The sequence below is a fragment of the Tenrec ecaudatus genome, chromosome X (genome assembly GCF_050624435.1).
Source record: "Tenrec ecaudatus isolate mTenEca1 chromosome X, mTenEca1.hap1, whole genome shotgun sequence".
In the NCBI taxonomy this organism is placed as follows: Eukaryota; Metazoa; Chordata; class Mammalia; order Afrosoricida; family Tenrecidae; genus Tenrec; species Tenrec ecaudatus.
This window is the reverse complement of record NC_134548.1, coordinates 163,879,147-163,900,109: the sequence shown is the minus strand read 5'-3', so window position 1 is coordinate 163,900,109 and position 20,963 is coordinate 163,879,147. Positions and strand designations below refer to the sequence as shown.

General features: G+C 46.3%; 1 protein-coding gene and 1 non-coding gene across 4 annotated transcripts in view; both read left to right on the top strand.

Annotated features, from left to right (window-relative positions):
- Positions 1 to 1,280: 1,280 nt before the first annotated feature.
- TMEM185A (transmembrane protein 185A) overlaps positions 1,281 to 20,963 on the top strand; it is a 31,610-nt gene continuing 11,927 nt past the window's right edge. For all 3 annotated transcript variants that reach the window (XR_012781091.1, XM_075538534.1, XM_075538535.1), the window contains exons 1-2: positions 1,281 to 1,461; positions 20,559 to 20,735. Coding sequence is in view for 2 of the 3 variants with exons in the window: in XM_075538534.1 (XP_075394649.1) it covers positions 1,424 to 1,461; positions 20,559 to 20,735 (215 nt within the window). In the remaining variant the exon portion in view is untranslated. The remainder of the gene's footprint in view (positions 1,462 to 20,558; positions 20,736 to 20,963) is intronic.
- LOC142435111 (U1 spliceosomal RNA) lies at positions 20,132 to 20,294 on the top strand. The gene has a single exon (XR_012781257.1). It is a non-coding gene; the product is annotated as a U1 spliceosomal RNA (small nuclear RNA).

The window sequence follows — 20,963 nt, the reverse complement described above, 5'->3', positions numbered from 1 at the left end:
TTGAAAACCACTGATCTATTCGAATGACTGCTTCTTGGTTCATGTACAGGTTCCACATGTGCACAATTTTTCTGAAATGTTAGCTGTAGTTTACTGTGACCCATACAGTTGAAAGAGTTTGCATAGTCAATAGAAACACAGGTAAAGATGTTCATGGCCTTCAGACAATATCCATCAGAATTGTGTCAAGATATTCCTCATTTGTCCCGTTCTCATATGAATCTGGCTTGAATTTCTGGTAGTTTATGTATGCACTGTTCCAAGGGACCTTGGTGGCATAGTGGGTTATGTATTGGGCTGCTAACTGCAAGGTTAGCAGTTCAAAAACACTAGCTGATCGATGGGAGAAAGATAAGGTTTTCTGCTCTCATAGTCTCAGAAACTCAGAGGGGCAGCTTTTCTCTGTCTTATAGGGTTGCTATGAGTTGGTATCCACTCGATAGCAGGGAGTGAAGAGAGAGAAATGGCAGTATGTCACACGAGCACTCTCATTCAATGTTCCCTCTCTTACTTCCATCCAGTTGATTCTGAATATACAGTATAAAGAATTGTCCCTTTGAGTTTGTGGGACTGTTAACTCTTAACAGGGGTAGAAAGCCCAGTCTTTCTCCCTCAGAGCAGCTGGTAGTTTTGAACTGCTGGCCTTGAGGTTAGGAGCCCAATCTTCCCAACCACCTTGAGAAGTAGGTTTTATCCTTTCCATTTGAGAGCAGGAACACTAGGTTTCACAGATGTGTATGAGTTATATATGGATGACGGAGTTATATGTAGGATGGCTAGGGGTGGTGAAAGAGGCCATGTGTGTGGGGGTGGGGGGTGCAACGCTGGGCCAGCTTAGGGAGGATCTGATTTTGGCTGGCCAAGTTAGGAAACTGTGAATTCAATTTTGGCATTTCGAGAGGAGGCTGCTTCCCACGTGGAGAGGATGCTTCAGAAGGCCAGGAGGTCTGAAGAGAGAAGACTTTGTTTCCAGGAAACCCGAGTTTGGGGACGTCCAGCCTATGACCAAGTAGTGGCCGAGAGTTTGGTGAGGAGTGGAGAAAGACTTTGGGAGTCACTGTCAGGTGAGATGAGTCAACCAAATGCCCATTCTCACCCGTGCCACTCGCGTAACCCGAGGTCAGCCTTCGGTGCGTATAAATGTCCAGAGGGTAGACAGTGACTGGGAAGACTTGTCCGCTATCCAGGAATGGGCCCAAGGGGCGTGCGCGGCCACCGCTTTCCAGGCGGGTGGGCGGAGCCGCCACGGACGGGGTGGGGCGCATGCGCGTAACCCTACGGAAGCCCAGCTGGCGGGGCGCGGCGAGGCGGCGGCTCAGGTTTCTGGAACGGCTGCTGGGAAGAGCTGCGCTGGCCCCCAGAGTCCGCTGGGAAAGGCAGGCTGCGCGGCGCGGGCGGGGGCGCCGCGGCGACACTCTCCGCTATGAACCTGAGAGGCTTCTTCCAGGACTTCAACCCGAGGTGAGGCTGCCCAGTCGGGCTCGCACAGCCGGGGCCTCCGGGGTTACAGCGGCTCTCCAGGTTGCGAGGGGCCGAGTCGGGCCGGGAGCCCCCCCACTTCCCGTTCGGTGATGCCTAATTCCAACGTCCGACCCCCCCCCCCTTTGCCCCTTCCTGACCTCCCCTTCTCCCGTCAGATCTGCCCCCGCCCCTCAGCCAGCTGTTTCCTCCTCGCCGCCCTGCAGGCGTCCCTGGAATTGATGCTGTTCTCAGTGCCTTGCAGCTCTGCTGGGCCGCTGGCTGAACACTCGGACTTTGGGGCTGAGAAGACCTTACATAATGCCTTTACACGTGAACCTGCTCGTTTGCAAATGCGGTGTCGCCTCCGTCTTGTCTTCGCTGGGATGGAGTTTATTTGCAGGAAGTAGAAATTGCGAGCCGCATTGAAAGGCCACTGGCAAGGGAGTTCATCTTCCCTGGCACTTGCCACCATGCTCTGGAACTTGCTGCCCCCCACTGACACCCACCCTGTCGGGCGAAAAGTAGGCAGCTTATGGTTTCCTTACATTTCTTCCTTCATTCTTTGTCCTGTAGGAGCCAAATGTTTGTTGAGCTGAGCCAAAGAACCAGGATTTGAGGTTTTCGTGGCTGTAACTGAATGATTACTTTCCCTTCTGTGGCTTTTCTTTTTCAAAACAGCGGTGGAGCACACTTTGCCACCCTGCCCTGACTCCCCCCGCCCCTACTTCCTGTCATTTCCAACCAGCACTTAAGTAACAGTGCTGCACAGCCTATTTTGCATGCCTTCACTCTGGGAGTGGCGCAAGACTGGCTATCTAACTCCATGGCAACTAACGCCACCAAAGATGACTTTCCTCTGAGCACATAAAGTCTGGAATTCGCAGCCGGTGACCCTGTTCTAATACCGTCGTTGCCTTTGTTGTTCTTGGTGGCCCCTTGCGAAGAGAAACTTCTTTCCAATGGGTAACAGAACTAACTGTAGTACCTTCCCCCTGCTGCTCCCAAGGGTGAGGCTTGCTCTGCTGGAGAAGCCAGCTTGGACAAGCCTTGGGTGTCTTCATTGTTTGGCAGGAGTGATTCCAAAGATAACTCAAAGCTGAATGGTTTTGTGCCCTTGGGCAACTCACTGATCTGTGTTTTATCTGTTGATTAAGTCTAATCACTTAGCCTGAAAAGGAAGATGAATGAATGATTGATTGCAAAATGCTTTGCAAATAGAAAGTTCCATGACTTGCTTGCAAGAGGACAGATACTCAGAAGCCACTTGGATCTGCCTCAAGTGATTTAACAGTCTATTGCTGCTGTATTTAGCATATTTTCCCTTTCCCAAAGAAAGGAGTATTTGGAATTTACAGTGAAATACCCCCGAGCCAAACTCACTGCTATCAAATCAAGTCATAGGAATCTTAGGAAGGATGGAGTAGAACTGCCCCCTTGGATTTCCCAGGCTCTCATCTTGGCTGAAGCCAACTGCCTCATCTTTCTCAGAGTCATTTGTAGGTTCCAACCTCTGATCTTTTTTCCCCCTGGGTTAGCATCTGAGCATTTAAACACCGTGTCACCAGTGCTCTTTGGCGGTTGAAGTTGTATAGTCATCATCAGCATATTCATCAACACCTTTATTCTCCCTGTATTAGAATCTTTCCTCTCTGCCCTTTTACTGATTGAGTGCTAAAGCAGTAGAAGGGAGTGGCATTACCTTGCAGGTAGTTTGTATCCGTGTTCCTTAGGCTCTTGTTGCATGCTCAAACCAAAGAACCAAACTCACTGCCATGTAGTCAATGCCAAGTCATAGCAATTACCACCACCCCCATGGGTTTCTGTGACAGCAACCGTTTACAGGAGTCGAAAGCCCTGGACTTCTGCAGAGCATCTGGTGGTTTCGAGCTACTGATCTGAGGGGACTTTACACAGCCAGGGGGGACTTTAGACAGCTCTGGGGGGACTTTAGACAGCCAGGGGGCAAACCAAAGGGTTCAGACAGGAAGATCTGAAACCTTGGTGTCATTCTGTTCTCTCCCTCTTCACTCTTAGCCAACTCACCGGGCCTCCACCCCAGGACCTTAGCACATTCTGTTCTCTTTTCCAGTAATATTCTTGCTGCTTTCATGGCTTACAGCTACTTACTGCTCACCTGTTTCTGGCTGAGGGATGCTTTCCCTGCCTTCCCTAGCCAGACTCACTCAGCTTGTTTGGTCAGTCTTTATAATGCAAGTGCTCCTCCTCTGGAATGCCTTTTTTACCCTTGGATCTGTGTATTTCATCAATGCCCATCTTTCCTACACAGGTATGAGCACAGCAAGGCCAGGGCCACGACTCTACACGTTGTGTCTTCTGACTTGACTGATGAATGGAGGAGTTGTCTGTTCCTGATCGCAATCACTGCTACCCTAGTCGGTGGTCTGTGTCCTGGCTCTCTTTCTAACTCAGTCTCTTCACTCATTCAGAATCCAGGCATCCTTTTGGAGAGATGGGAAAGTCTGGGACGTTCACACAGAAAGTGCTGCCTACTCTTCAGGGCAGGTCCCTGCCAGAGAAATCAGCACTGCTGGACCAGAGAGTTCCCAGGGCCTGGGAAATGCCCCCACTCCTTTTTCCAGGCTCCAGGACCTGCTGCTGCTGTATTGCCAAGACTGGGAACAGCAGTAACAAGGAATGCTTCGCAAGTGTTAACACTCAGCTTCCAGCTGACCCTCTGCCTATTTCTCTCTGACCCACAGAGCTGGTTGATCTTGAACTTTTCATAATTGCTTTTGAATTAGGCAGGTTGAGACTTGCTGAACTGACAATCTGGCCCCATCAGCCAGTCATTCCTGCGTGCCTCGGCCTTCCCAGCAGTTGGGGCCCCTCTCACAGATGAAGCACAGTTAGAACCACAGAGCTTGGCAAGCTCCTATTCGGAGGTGCCGCTGGGAGGTCAGGCTCCAGGGAGAGATGGCGTTAACCTGGCCTCCTCACATCCCAAAGCTTTGGGAGTTTCTGGCTTTTTAGAAGCCCTCTGCCCTGGAGACTGGCAAGCCCTGGCCTGCTTCTGCTCCGAAGGTGCTCCTGCTGTGGCAGATCGGGTATAGCCCATGGGCGAGAGCAGGACAGAGGTAGAGACATGCTGCACAGCAGGCTCCCCTCCAATGGGCTGGAGTATGGATATACTCAGTGGAGTGGGGAGCCTGGGAGTAATCTTCTCTCTCACTAGAAGTCAGGGGGTGTGAGTGTGGTCTTGAGAACATGCTACAGGCAGTTCTTGGCCTTTATTAGTCAGTTTCCAAGCATTTATCTCAAAAGTATCCATTCATCAAAGAGACCACCCCCCCCTCAGTCTCTTCTGTGCCCAGAGATAGGCTGTTAACTGTCATTGACCCCACATGACAGAGTTCAACTGTTCCTGAGGGTTTTCTGGCCAGTCATCTTCCCCTTCAACCTTTCTTTGCGTTAAAAGTGTTGTGCCACTAGGGATATGAAGAGATGGGCTCAGAGCTCTACATACAAAAGGAAGTCAGGTCTCCACCCAGCCTCAGTGCTCGGAGCTAGTGGGGGCTGCAGCAAGAGTGAAATAAGTCAGCCCAGTGTGGGCAGATGCCACAGTGAAGGAATCTTTGAGTTAGTTAGGGCTTGAAGGGTGATTGTAGGATTTTGTCAAGAGGACAAAGGTGACTTCATGACACAAAGTAGGAGAAGGCACAAGGCTGTTTAGACCCGTGTTTCCCAAAATGGAGGGTACCACCCCTTGCACGGAGGAGGGGCACTAGAATGATCTAGGCAGTGGTTCTCAACCTGTAGGTTGCGACCCCTTTCACAGGGGTCACCCAATTCATAACAGTAACAAAATGACAGTGATGAAGTAGCAATGACAATTATTTTTTGTTTGGGGGTCACCACAACATGAGGCACTGTATGACAGAGTCAAGGCATTAGGAAAGTTGAGAACCGCTGATCTAGGAGGATGTCAAAGCAAATGCTAGCACTGACCTGGATTAGGGGCTACAGTACACAGGGTTTTAATTGCCAGAGGGGTGCCGATTTTCCCCCCCTGAGAAGGGGGTTTGTTGCTAAATCAGTTTGGGAGCCTTTGGGGTCAGGCATTGGTGACGTAGTCCCCCAGAAGCCAGGTGCCAGGGCAGCTTGGACTGTGAGACTGAGTGCTGTGAGCCCATTGGTGGTCAGCTGGTTAACTGCCTGCTTGCCTGTGAGTCCCAACGATCACACCATAAAAGCCCGAGGGAGTCCACTGCTGCTCGGAAACACCTGGTAGCATGCGTTGGAACCAACTGGAAGGCAACAACTTAGACTTGATGTTGACCAGTTAGCAACGAGTACTGTATTTGATACGGTGTTTAAAAAGAGATGGGCTCCTAATACAGCAGTGAACATAGTCGGCTCTGCCAGTGCGCTCTCAAAACCTCTAACTCCTTACCATTGAGTCGATGCCGGCTCATAGCAACCCTATAGACAGGGTAGAACTGCCCCTGTGGGTTTCCGAGGCTGCAACTGGTTATGAGAGTAGAAAGCCTCATCTGTGTCTCCTGGAGCAGCTGGTGGTTTCCTACTGCCGATCTTGTGCTTAGCGGCCCAATATGTAACCCACTGTGCCACCAGGGCCCCTGCTCATAAACTCATCACCAAATATCTCTCTGTCTTGTCATCTCAACTGTCTCTAAGATAGATTGTCTTGACAAAAATGAGGTGGTTAGTAACAATAGCTATGCATCATGCACAATGCAAGGAACTGCTTTGTATCCATCATATGTAAATTTTACAATTCCATAAGTTACATGCTAATTTGAAACCACCACAAGCTACTCTTGGAGAGAGATGAGACTCTTTACTTCCTAAAGAGTTAGTCTTGGAAACCCACAGGGGCAGTTTTACCCTGCCCAATAGGGTAGCCAGGAGTCAGAATTGACTCGATGGCAGTAAGTTTGAGTTTGGGTATTATTTTCAAGAGGTGACTGTGACTGTTGTAGACTGTGACCCACAGATTCACACAAGGAGAAAGTGGCCTAGTCAGCAGGGTTAGACTCCTCCAAAGTGTGAGCTCATTCCAGCATCATGTGACCTCTTTAGTGATCTCACCTGCCTCTGTGACACTGGAGTTCCCAAACATTACAGAACTTCCTTTTATGAGTTGCAAGTGACAAGCAGAGCAAAGCTTGTATCAGCACCTATCTAGCCAACTGAGTGTTATATTAGCCTTCAAATACCTGACTCAGGACCAGTAGGCACTGACGCCAGCCCCATGGCCCCTGCTTAGGGCTGCTCACTCAGAATTCCATTTTGCATCTTCTACAAATTGTATACGAAAATCCACCTCATTGCTTTGTAATCAGATAGCATTTCTTAACCAAAATAGCACCACCAAGTTTAATCACACGTCTTATTCACGGAACTTGGCTCTCATCGACTGCTGGCCATTCCCAAATATCAACTCTCAGTGAGGACTTGGCACTGTTCAGGATTTTCAGAGGAGCCTGCCTGCACACTTGCGTGGCAATTCCCAGGGTACACGCCAAAGATGGGTTGAGCAATGAGGTGTCACTGGACTCAGTGCATTGCCTGCCACCTAGTACTGTTTAAAGGCGACAAGTCTCCCTAAAATATAATTGCTCCCATTATTTGTTAGTTGCATCTTTTTCTTGGGTATGAGTGCTTCTAGCTCTGGAGTTTTGAGGTGCTGTGTGCCTGAGTGGATGTGGAGCCCACGGAGGCCCTGGAGAGAAGGCTTTGGGGAGAGCTTCCAAGGAGCTAAGCTGGGATTGAACTTGTGAGATCGGTTCTTTACGGCTGCTGATTTGAACTTTGCCAGCTATGACTTAATAGCTCAGAAAATGATTGCTAAAGAAAATTGTTTAAATTGTATAGGCAAAATTTTTCTTTTATACTGCTTAAAAAGTCCAAACCCAGTGCCATTGATTCTGGCTCTGATGCATACCAACTCAAATGTAGCATTTAGGAGGCAGCCTTATCTGTCTTCCTCAGAGCACCTGGTGGGTTTGAGCCACTGACCTTATAGTTAGCCGCCCACCAATCAGCAGTAACAGCTAAAACTGATTTAAAAATATAATTGGCCTAGCACTTCCACAGACTAGTTTCTAATTCATTGACACAAGAGAACTCCGGGGAAGACAGACTCAGGCGAGCAAGTGCCCTGAGATCACACACATACCTGGGACATGGTGGGTGAAGGCTGGAATGGGGCTCTGACTAAATTGTTGTTACGTCCTGTGTAGAGTAGGGTAAATGAGGTGCTCTGACCTTTCTTTCAGAAGCAAATTGTCAGGCCTGCCCTTCAAGGCCCCTCTGGGTGGGCTTGAATAGCCAACCTTCTAGTGGTCCAGTGCCATGCAGGAATGCTGCCCTTTTAAAGAGTGATTTGTGTTTATTTGGCTTTTAAGCTCACTTACCCCAACTGATTAGATACTCTTAAGCATTTCGCATCTTCATTAAACCAGTTAACACCTGTCCAGCTCAGAGTAGAGCTGCTAATGAGATTCGTGTAGGTCTAGGGCAGCAGTTTTCAACCTGTCGGTTGTGGCCCCTTTGGGAGTAGAATGACCCTTTCACAGGGATCGCCTGCTTCATAACAGTAGCAAAATTACAGTGATGAAGTAGCCGTGAAAATAATTTTATGGTTGGAACGTCACCACAACATGAGAAATTGTATGAAAGGGTCGCAGCATTAGGAAGGTTGAGAACCACTGGTCTCGGGTCAGGACAGCTCAGCTCTTCCCTCAACCTGTAGCCAAGGAACATTGGGATGTGCCCCCCCAGGGGAGTTGGTGACCTGGGGCAAGGAAGCCTCTCAAAGGCAGCTAGCGGAAGGCTGCGTTCTGGGGCCTGTTGAAGTTTACAGAACATCTCTTCACTCTGCTGTTTGTCCCCTTCTCTCTTCAAAGTGGAGGCACACGGGGTATTCCAGCGTGAGCAGCCAAAGCTGTGTAATGTTCAAAGACACCGGCTGTATGCTGTGGCTCCCGAGACATCCCATAGTGACAGCGTACTGAAACCACAGAAGCGGGGAAGCGGACTCGGCCATAGGAAGGCATAATTGAAACCCGGACCTGTAGAAGGAGTGCTAATGCCAGAAGATCCCCTGGAATCCCCTTGGCTCATGGGTTTTTGGAGACTTAAGCAAAATCTCTTTTTACCCATGTATTTTAATCTGAATGTTTCTTGGAGAAATAACTCAGAGGTTTAGGAACCCCGGCTTTAACCACAAGTTGAGTGTTTTTGGTTTGCTTTTCTGTCTGTTTTTAATTCCATGTGACTGAGTTCTGGCTGTCTCATATTATCTTCTGGCTAACCATGCTTGGTATTTCACATAATGCCGCCTGGGAATTTGGCTCCAAAATGTTATCAGTACAGTGGAGATCTTAATTCTTCTCCTAGTTAAAAGGATAACTTGCATATCGCTGATTGCATTGACTTGTTTATTGACTGGTTCATAGCTCGTTCAGATTTATTTTCCTCCAAAGAATCAGCTAAGCTCCATTTTTTTTATCTCTCTGAATTTTTGTATTTTTGCTTTTAGTTTTAGTATCTCCATAGTTGACTTCCTACTCGGTTTCTGTTCTAAATTTCTTCCATAGACACTCAGTTCCCTAGTCTTTATCCTTTTGCGTCTTTGCTTTTGGCTTTTATTTAAACCTTGGCAATGGATGTCTTTTCTCTGCATTTTGTTTTGGCAACAGTCCAGACATTTGGATGTTTTGGTAGTAATATAAATACTCGGTTTCCCCCTTGATTCAGTTATTAGGAAAGAGGGAAGCTCCAGTTATTGGGTGTTTGTGCTTGATGTCATGTGCTGCAATCAGGCCTTCCTGGCAGTGTCTTTACTCCTTACCTCAGCCTGGTAGAGATGGCATTAGCTGCCCTTTGCCCATGAGGACCCTGAGGCTCAAAGTCTTGCAAATTATCTCTACTACACTGCCTTATAAATGAGTATTGAACAAGACCTCTGTGCTTTTCATTCTCTTAGCAAATCTCCAGTGGTTCCCCATTGCTTCCTAGGTCCTTTGTTTCTCCTTGACCCCCTCTGGCCCCCTCCCCTGCTCTCCACCCTCCAACTCTGGCAAAAAGTAGTCTATGTGTGCCAGTCTCCTAGGATATGACAGATGGCTTCCCATGTTAAAAACAAAACAAACACAGAAACTCCTTTCCCCCGAGTTTCCGGTCCTGAGCCTGCTGCCTAAATAGCACCTATCACCCAAGCTCTCCCAGGGGATTCACCTTCCCAGGCCCTCATTTTTCCATAACGTATAGTTATTACTGCTGTTGATAACTGCTGCCATAGCTATTTCAAATCATGGCAGCCTTATGTGCAACAGAACAAAATGTTGTCTGGCCTTCCATCATCCTAATTGCTCCCATGGCCAGAGTCCACTGCTGTGGCGGTTGTCTCTCTCCATGTCACAGAGGGTTCCCTTGTCCTTGGTGACCCTCTTGTTCACCAAACACGATGACCTCTCATGATGACATGTCCAAAGCAGAGGTTGGACAAAAGTTCTGTTGTGATCTGTAAAATTTGGATCGGCTAATTTTAAAAATTAGATAGCCAGGCCCTTCTTCCTAAGTCTGGAAGTACCACTGAAACCTGTCCACTGTGGGTAGTAACCCTGCTGGTGGTATTTGAAATACCAGTGATAAGCTGCTAGTGTGATGCCACACACACAGTACCACAGTAGGAGAAACTGATGACAGGCAGGTGGTGGATAAAGAATCCTAGCCACGTTAGCAGCTTTCCAACAATTTTTAAAAATTAAATTTGAGCTTTCTGTGCATTGGTGTCCCTGAACCCCTCACCCCCAAACGTTCTCTAGAGAAGCATGCATGTGTTTGTATATAGAAAGCTATTTAACTCAAGAAGTCCATTCCAGGTCAAGTCAAGGTCTGAGGAACAGGAAGCAGAATGACGAGTCATGGGTGCTGGCCACAGGCTGGTGGAGGCAGAGGTAAATGAATCCAAATGAATCCACCATGTACTGTCTGCTTATGGATCCTGGGATCGGCAGGCAACACCATAGTAGATTGATGAAACCAGGTGCATGATCCAGTTCCTCGAGAAGGCAAGGGGCAAAAGAGAGCTCAACTCTGCTCTTGTCTATTTCTTAGACAAGAAAAAAAAATTCCCAAGGAGGTGTCATCGGACTGCCACACTCCTACCCTTACTCTTTCACTGCCATCCAGTCAATGCTAACACACAGCGGTCTATAGGACAGGATGGAACTGTTCCTGTGAGTTTTTAAGACTATAACTTTATGGGAGGAGAAAGCTCCATTTTTCTCCCTCAGCAGCTGGTGGTTTTAAAAGCATACCTTGCAGATCACAGTGCGATGTGTAACCACTGCACCATCAGGAATGTCTTGTTGAAGTAAACTCTAACCATCACACCCCACCCCTAAAGATTTATATACATGTAAAGAAAGTCTTTTCTTGTCCTGCTATTTAATATGCCCATGCTATATTTGTCTAGCTAATATTTATTTCCATAATTTTCTTAAAAACTTAGTCTACTCAATAGGCCATCCCCTCACAGAAGGGTCACAGGAAGGGATGAGTCAACCAGGGCACAGAATAGCACCCCTGAAACACAATATTCCTCTGGTTCTTTGAGGCTTCCTCACCCCCCACTCTCATGACCCTAGTCCTGCCTTTCAGTTCTGGCTAGACTGGAGCATGTACACTGGTACAGATAAGCGCTCATGACACATGGAATCCAAGTCATATAAACCCCTCAGGAACAGAAATGGGAGTAGTGATACCAGGAGGGCATGGGGAAGGTTGGGGGAGGAGGGGAGGAAGGGGGCCTATTGACCAATAGCAATGATAATCCCCCTCCCCAGGGGGATGAACAGCAGAAACGTGGGTAAAGGGAGATATTGGTCGGCGTAAGATATGAAAACAGTGATCATTTATCAGGGCATCATGGGGGGGGCGGGCGGTGGGGGGGAAGGAGCTGATACCAAGGACTCAAATAGAAAGTAAATGTTTAGAAGATGATGGCAACATATGTACAAATATGCTTGATACAATTTATGTATAAGTGCTGTAAGAGCCCCCAATAAAATACCTTAAAGAAACCAATACTTTGTCTGTTTAGCTGTCATAATTTTAAAGAAGCCCACGACAAGATATTTCTTTTTTTAAAACTTTTAAATTGGATGAAGGTTTGTAGAGCAGACAAGTTTTCTATTCCACAGTTCATACATTTTCTTTCACACCATTCATTATAGTCCCCGCAATGTAATATCACTCTGTTTCACTCCTCCCGGTTTCTTGTCTTGCTTTCTTTACAGACCTTTCTTTCTGTATTTTCTTAAAATTGCAAGATGATTTTCTTACTCTGTTGCCAATTTATTATTTTCTTTACTGATCATTTTAGTGGTGTTTGCTTATTTATTTATATTCATTTTATTGGGGGGGTTTCTTACAAATCTTACCACTTGTATCAAGCACACTTGTGCATGTGTTACTATCAACATTTCCAAAATATTTTCTTTCTACTTGAGCCCTTGGTATCAGCTCCTCTTTTTACCCTCCCTCCCCCACCTTCCCTGTTTGGTGCTTTCAATTCTTATATATCCAATGCTGCTCTTATCTTCACCCAGGCCTGGTGTAATTTTTAACATTGGTATCAAGTTAGGCTTTTTTCCCCGAATAATAACCAAATGTGTCTTTTGAATGCCACCAAAGACAATTTTATTTCAGAATTCACTGCCCGTTCTCTTTATAGAGCGTTGTTAGGGAGACTCATGTCACTACCCAAAGTAGTCTTTCTCCTGACCCTTGCGATTTGTTCATACGGTATGAGACAAAGGAAGTTTAGGTTGACCTGAGATAAGGGAGATGATCCTAGATTCTTTTGGTTGGGCCTAAGGTGGTCGGTCCCCAGGACCCTTATACTTGAGGAGGCTGGCAGAGGGATTTGATATGAGAAAGACTTCACTCCATTGCTGGCTTGAAGACAGAGGAAGTGGGCCATGAGGCATGGAAACATTTTACCTCTCTGGGCTCCAGAAGGAACCAGCCCTGTGGATACCTTGATTTTAGGCCAGTGAGACGCTTAATGAACTTCTGACCTCCCAAACTGCTGTTGAGTCTATTCCAACTCATAGTGACCTTGTAAGTCAGAGTAGAATCACCCCTCTGGGTTTTCAAGACTCAATCTTTATGGGAGACCCATCTTTGTGTAGTGGAGCAGCTGGTGGGTTTGAACTACTGGTCTTGCCATTAGCAGCCCAGTATGCCTCCTGGAACTCCTTTGGTAATACATTTAGTGGGATGTAAGCCATTGAATTTGTGATGCTTTTGTACTGCAGTGATAGCAACTGGAAGAAGGTCATTTCTATCCAACTCCAGTGTTTGTCCAACCCCATGTTTGAACTGTGTATTCATATTTTCTTTGTTTTTCATTGTTTACATAATGGACACAGAACTCATGATTTCTCTCTAAGTTGCGGCAAGAGATAACCGAAAAAGTCACTTTTCCATATTTTAAAGTTTTTTGATGCACCCTTTGCATTAATTACTACTTTTATTTAAATAAGAAAACCCTTCCAGGGAGAGTGATGACTTTCTCTTACCCACCTTCTCTGTGTGGCCACCAAAGGAACTTTCACCTCTGGGTTTTAACCAAGCCATCCCGGACCCCGCTGTGTACCATCCTCTGCTTTTGGTGATGTTCACATCCACTCATTCCTTTCAACTGTTGTCTTCAGACCCGTTGTTTCTGAGAATGGTCTTTAAATTCTGGGCTGTGGGAGAGAAATTGACTTGGAGTTTCTAGATTTTGCAACATTCCTCCCTCTTCCCTCAGAATAAAGACTCTTACTTTGGTTCTGTTAGCTCCTGACCATCCCTCCTAGCTGCCCGCCCAAGCCCTTTTCCTCCTCCATCTCAGGAAGGCAAGTCACACTTGACCTGGCACTGTGCAGCATGCATATGCTTTGGGGCAGCGGCTATCACACTGTTGACCTCAAATCCTTGAGGGACCTTGAGGCCCTCCCTAGGTGTCTTCAAGGTCAAAACCATTCTCCAAATGACACTGAGACCATAGCAGTCATTTTCTCTGTTGTCATTGGCACTGCGAGTACACCTGTTCACAACTGAGCGTGGCTCAGGCCGGTGGCACCGAGTGGTACAAGAAGTCATTGGACTCTTTATGACTACTAACTTGTAAGTTAAAATAAAATGTAGGTTTCATGTAAGAATGTCCTGGGTATCTTAAAAAACTAGCTTTCATTGAGTCAGTGCTGACTCATAGTGACCCCTGTGGGTTTCTGAGACTATAACTTTTTAACTCATTTTATTGGGGACTCGTACAACTATTATTACAATCCATACATACACCCATTGTTTCAAGCACATTTGTACATTTGTTGCCATCATCATTCTCAAACATTTGCTTTCTGCTTTTGCCCTTGGTATCAGCTCATTTTTCCCCTCCCTCCCCACTCCTCACTCCCCCTCCCCACTCCCCCTCCCTCATGAACCCTTGATACTTTATAAATTATTATTTTTTAATATCTCACACTGTCTGAGACTATAACTGTTTACAGGAGTAGAAAGTTCAGTCTGTTTCCCAAGGAGCTGCTGGTGGTTTCAAATTGCCGACCATGCAGATCACAGCCCAACACATAAATCACTACGCTGCTCTCCTGGATAAAGCAAATGTGTAAGCATTGGGCCACTAACCTTGAGGTCAGGGATTAAAGCCCAATAGCCGCTCCAAGGGAGAAAGATGAGGCTTTGCGCTTCTATCAGGACGAACAGCCTTGGAACCTCGTATTCAGGATCATGCAAACTCGATGGCAGTGGGACGGTCATGGGTGTACTAAGCGGGCCCCTGTTGCACCATTTGGGGTGAGGAGCTTGGAAGGAGTTTCCAGTTGGGACGCCAGTGTTACTTAAAGGAACAACTATCATACAGACTATGGTATTAGTGTTGACATTGTACAGACACTTTCTAGCAAAGGAAAGATGGCAACATCAAGGAAGTTAATGGTAAATGGGATTTTGTAAAATGTTTATCTACCACCATGAGCCTACTAGCCACCCAGTAATGAAATATCTGAGGAGATAGGTGGGATAGTAACCACGGTCAGTATTTGGATCATTAGGGAGAGCCTCAGAATGCAGGGAACCAACACACTGTTTCCCATGTGGCTAACCTTATACTGGACAGGAATGTATTCCAGATGTGAGGGATGCAGTCAGTTCTTACCGTGGCCTAGCAGGGAGACGGTCACTGACACGCTCTCGGATCCCACAGGGCCGTCACCCTTAAAAACTGCCTCTGATCGAGTTTTGGTGTCCTGGTGAAGAAAAGCTACCGATCTTGGGGTGGCTGGGTTTTCTGTATGTACTTGAGCCAAAACAACAGTGTAGCAACATGACTTCAGCTAGAGGTAGGTAGTAGGGGAGACAACTGTTTTTTCCGATGCCCGGCATCTAAAAGATGCATTCGCAAAACTATAATAACAGTACAGTTCTCACTTATTTAATGGCTTGGGGATTTCATAGATGTTATGTTCATATTTGTTATATATGTGTGTGTTTACATATATGTTTTAAAATTAGACATTTTTTAAACCCAGTTTAAGGACTTATGGATTGAGTTACTGTATATACTCGAGTATTAGCCAAGGCATGTAATTGTACCACAAAAACGGCATTAAAAATGTGCTGAAAAACTCGACTTTATTTGAGTATATACGGTGTGTACCCCCGTGCTCCCAAAGACATGATAAAATCTTAATCATTGATACCTGCAGACCTCGGCCTTGATTGAACATCAGATCTTTGAAGATGCTATCAGTTAGATAACCTTAGGGCCACACTAGATTAGGTGGATTCTAATACCCATGATGCCCTTGTAAAAAGATGAGACGAGATGTAGGCACAGAGAAGAGATGGTCATGTGAAGATGGAGGTGATGATTGTAGTGATGGAACACAAGGGTGACCAGGAATCCCCCTCCCCCACTCCACTCCCAGAAGCTAGGAGGAGGCAAGGAAGGGTATGTCTTCCCTGAGACCCTTCTGGATGCACGTAGCTCTGCTGGCACCCTAGCATTTGGACGATAGTCTACAGAACTGTGGAAGACTGTTGACATCAGCCATGCCGTTTGTGGTATTTTTGTTATGCCAGTTGTTTTAGTCTGGGTCGACTAGAGAAACAAATTCATAGACACTTGTGTATAAGAAAGAGCTTTATATAAAAGAGCAATTGTATATTGAGAAAACATCCCAGCCCAGTCCAGATCAAGTCCATAATTCTAATATTAGCCCAGATATCCGATACTAATCTATAAAGTCCTCTTCAGACTCATGAAAAACATGCAATGACACAGTGCAGAAAGATCACAGGCCAGTGGGTGGAAAGTCTTAAAGATCTAGTGGTGGTGGAAGCATCTCAACGCTGGTGTGGGTCTCCACGTGGCTTCAGCTTCAAGGGTTCCAGCATAGCTCCATGTATCTTGTCAGAAGGTAGACAAAGCAGAGTGTCTCTCCCAGGCAGTTTATCTGTGTCCCGCCTCTAGCAAACTATTTATCGCCTTAGCACCTCCAAATGAGGTCATCAGCTGCATCATGATTGACAGGTTAAACTCCTCCCCTTCACTCTTAAGTTTCAAACTGACAACAGATTATGTAACTACCACAGCAGCTGTAGAGATAACCTCATAAGAAAGGATGCATTTCAATTAGGGTGTTGACAAAATATATTGAAAGTACCATTGGCTGCTGGGTAAATGGACAAAGCTGGTTTGGAGTAAGTATGACCAGAGTGCTCCTTAGAAGTGAGGCTGGTGAGACTTTGTCTCACGTGCTTTGGTATGTTGTCAGGAGGGACCAGTCTCTGCAGAAGGACATCCATTTGGTCAAGTGGAGAGGGCAGCAAAACGGAGGAAGTCCCTCGATGTGATGGATTGACACTGTGGCTGCTCTTCTTCATCTCTGTGCCTTCCGCCTTGTAGGATGATTATTAAGTCCAGCTCTTTTTGTTAATAATTATTTTATTGGGGGCTCATACAACTCTTATCACAATCCATCCATCCATCCATTTTCTTTCTACTTGAGCCCTTGGTATCGGTTCCTCATTTTCCCCCCTGCTTCCCCCACCTTCCTTCTCTCATGAGCCCTTGAAAATTTATAATTTTTTTTCATGCTTACACTGACTGATGTCTCCCTTCACCCACTTTTCTGTTGTCCGTCCCCCAGGGAGGAGGTTATATGTAGATCATTGTAATCACTTACCCCTTTCTCCTCCACCTTCCCTTACCCTCCTGGTATTACTACTATCATTATTGGTCTTAAGGGGGCTATCTGCCGTGGATTCCAATTCCCTATGTTTCCAGCTTCTAGCTGTACCTGTGTACATCCTCAGGTGTAGCCAGATTTGTAGGGTAGAATTGGGTCCCGATGGGGGGGCAGCGGGGGAGAAAGCATTAAAGAACTAGTGGAAAGTTGTATGTTTCCTCGGTGCTATACTGCACCCTGACTGGCTTGTCTCCTCCCCATGGCCCTTCTGTAAGGGGACATCCAGTTGCCTACAGATGGGCTTTGGGTCTCCACTCTGCACTCACCCTCATTCACAGTCATATGATTTTTTGTTCTTTGATGCCTGAAACCTGATCCCATTGACACCTTGTGATCACACAAGCTGGTGTGCTTTTTCCTTGTGGGCTTTGTTGCTTCTGAGCTAGACGGCTGCTTCTTATCTTCAACCCTTTAAGACCCCAGACAATATATCTTTTGATAGCCGGGGAACATCAGCTTTCTTCACCCTATTTGCTTATACACCTGCTTTGTCTTCAGGGATCATGTCAGGAAGGTGAACATCATGAAATGCCGGTTTAATGGAACACAGTGTTCTTGCATTGAGGAAGTACTTGAGTGGAGGTCCAATGTCCATCTGCTACCTTAATACTAAAGTTATAAGTATATGCACCTATCTATTTCCCCATCATCATATATAAATATATTTACATATGCACATGACCGTATTTAAACCTCTATAAATGTCCATTACCTTCTAGTTCTTTCCTCTATCTCCTTTTACTTTCCTCTTGTCCCACTATCATGTTCAGCCTTCCTTTGGGTTTCAGTAATTCCTCTCAGTCACACCAGGCCTCCTACACCCTCCTCGCCATTGATTTTAGGTCATGTGTTGTTCCCTTGTCCCTGGGTTTGTTTATACCTAGATCCTTTTCCCTACCTCCTCCCCTTCCATGTTCCCCCAAAACCATAGATTGTTTTCTCCTCCAGCTTATTTATCCCACCTATCTTATCTAGATAGACCTACAGAGGTAATAATAGGCACAAGAAACAAGACAGAGCAAAACAAAGCAACAAAAGAAAATCACCACCAAAGAAAAAAAGAAAAGCCTATAAATAGTTCAAGGTCTGTTTGTTAACCTTTAGGAATGTTTTCTGGTCAAGTCTGATGGGGTGCCAAGCCCTGACCCCAAAATCTCTTTTTGGTATTCCCTGGGGACTTCGTTGCTCTGCTCCACTTGCTGTTCTGAGTTTCGCCTCAGTGTGGTGGGGTCAGATCGGGCCAGAATTCCCACATTGTGTCTCCAGTGTTTTCCCCGTAGTGCTATGGGTCAGTGAGGGATGTTGTGTCTTGTAGTGGGGCGGCCTTATGGTCCTCTCTGTGCATTGGCTGTTCTGAGCAGGGATATTGTCCTCGGGGCTTGGTGGGCCAGGTTGTGCTCTACTCTTCTTCCTCCCCCTTCATTTGCTCCCGTGTGCTCTGATCAGACATGTCCCTCTCCCTGAGCTGTAGCTTCAGTGCTGTCCTCTGAAGTAAATTCTTCTGGGGGGAGGGGTGGCTGTCCACGTAGTTGGGATTGGGGTCAGACCCTCAGACCTCTCTACTGGTTCCCTACTTCATTGCCAGTATGTTGCATTCACGTTTTGGAACACCGGGTTGAAGTCTGGTCCTTATTTCCCCGGAGATCAGCTCTTATCTTACATCACAAATGAGTTCAAAGGGGATGCACTGCAATTAAGAAAGCTTATGTACAAAAGAAAAGACAGCAGGATATAGTTGAACTACTGGGGGTCTCTGCAGCATAGACAACTCCAGAGCCCAGAGCTTTAGTAGATATGAGCTTACTGTATATACTAGTGTATAAGCTGACTTTTCCAGCACATTTTAATGCAGTTTTTGTCGTAAAATTAGGTTCCTCATATGATAGGCTGGTTGGCTTACACTCGAGTATATATAGTATGTACTGCCCAGATCATGCAGCCAGGATGCTTGTGCCAGAAATACACCAGGGCAGTTTACAATTTTTCAGGCTGCTCAAAGACAGAGGGGAGGATGGGGCTTGGGAAAGCAGAGTAACTGGTAACTGCAGGGGGCTGCTCTCTGTAGCCCTGCTAGAGAGTAGAAGGCAAAGCGTCGTTTCTCTCAGGCCGGCAGACATACCAAAGGCTGCTTCAAACATGAGCTCCCCGGGATGAGCTGTTATCAGCTGCCAAGACCATAGGCCATGAAATGCATTGGTCCTAAGGAACAGCTTTCCCTCCACAGTACCTCTGGTTTTCATTCGAACAATTGCTGTACAACTTGTTCCATGTCATTGATTACATTTTTTTTCCATTCACAAAGAAAGCAGAAAATAACTTAAAGTAGAATAAAAGTATGAATGGTTTAAAAGGGAAAACAAATGATAAGGGGTTAAATATTAACCTAACTTCCTGGTGTTTTCTGTCTGTGGGCAGGGCTTTTCACATCCCTGGTCAGTGGTCTGAGGGTAGTCAATGGATTCTTCTCTGCTTTCTAAGGGCTACTGTATTCCAGGGGCCACCCCTACAGCCCAGATAATCTTATTCTAAGGTCACTTGATTTGTAAACCTTAATTATGCCTGCAAAGTAACTTCACAGCAGTATCTAGAGTAGTGTTGGTTTGAATAACTGTTGGCGATGGGGAGGGTCTTGAGAATCTTGGAGGCAGCTTTAGAATTCTACTTAACAAAGTTACTCCCTTCTGCTCCTGTGGGTTTCCAAGACACTAACGTTGGGAGGAGAAAGCCTCATCTCCCTCCCCTGGAGTGACTGGTCGTTTCAAACTGCAGACCTGGTGGTTAGCAGCTCAACGTATAACCATTATGCCACCAGAGCTTCTCCTATCAAAGTTAAAGACCTTAAAATAGTGAGATTTTCCTGGGTTATTCCAGTGGGCCCAGTCTATTAATGTGAGTCCTTAGAAACAGAAAACATTCTCTGAGGGGAGCAGAAAAGGTAAGGCAGAAGAAGTCAGTTTCCAGGGCTTAGACTAATCCACTGTTACTGAATTTGGTCTTAACATGCTAGAACCAGAGAGAAGACTCTAGGCTATAAGGACAATTCTTAGCTGACACCAGCAAGGAAATGAGAACCTCAGTCCTAAAACCACAAGAACCTACATCTGCCAACAGGTTCAATGAGCTTGGAAGTAGATTCTTCCTAGAATCTCTTGATAAGAACCCAGTCTGCTGACTCGTTGGGTTTGGCAAGCAGAGAAGGCACCTGAGCCCACCTGGACTTCTTGCCTGAACACGATGAACTCATCTATTTGTGTCTTCTCCAAGGACTGGTCTCTCCTGATGACATATCCAAAGTCTTCCTTTTCTTACATCCTTTCCTAAAACAAAGGAGCCTTTTTTTTTCACATGCGGAAAAGGTGATGCTTACCTGGCGGGGGAGATACCATGATCATGAAGGTGGTTTCCCCAGCGTGAGGCTTTATCCATTGCAGTCCAGATGTGCTGACCCCTGTGATTTACCCCCATGTGGGAAACTTATGCATAATTTGTGGTAGTGGGGGATTGCGTTTGTGCTCTCCCCTGATTTAAAAAAGAAAAGGCAATTAGAACCATCTTGGCTAACTAATGCTCCACTGGATGTATGGCCAGCCCACATATGATTTAGCTATTCATTTGTGGGTTGCTGCTACCCACGAGCCATTATGATTAGTGCCTCCATGAGCATTGGGCACATTCTTGACTCTGACTGTGTTTACTGGAAAAGGTTGCCACAGCTACTCCCCATAGCAGCTGTGCTGCAACTGTCAGAAAGCAGCGCTCTAAATCATTGTTTTTTTTTTCTCTTAGTAAATTCCTCATTTATGCCTGTCTGCTGCTGTTTTCTGTGCTGCTGGCCCTGCGTCTGGATGGCATCATTCAGTGGAGTTACTGGGCTGTCTTTGCACCGATATGGCTGTGGAAGTTAATGGTCATCGTGGGCGCCTCAGTTGGAACTGGAGTCTGGGCACGGAATCCCCAATATCGGTAATGCTGCTTTAAAAAAACAAACCTGGCTCGCTGTCCCAGATGAGCTATAGTTGGCCTTTCTCTCGTCTGCTTCCCTTTCTCCTCTCTTGGGTGCTTTGTGATGGGCAAACCGAGCTCTGGGCTGTCTCTGTAAAGTAAATGTTGGCAGTGCCTCTCTACCAAGTTCCTTCCCAGCTTACAAAAGCCTAAAGAATCCTAAATACAGCCAAGCTGTTGGGCGGTCAC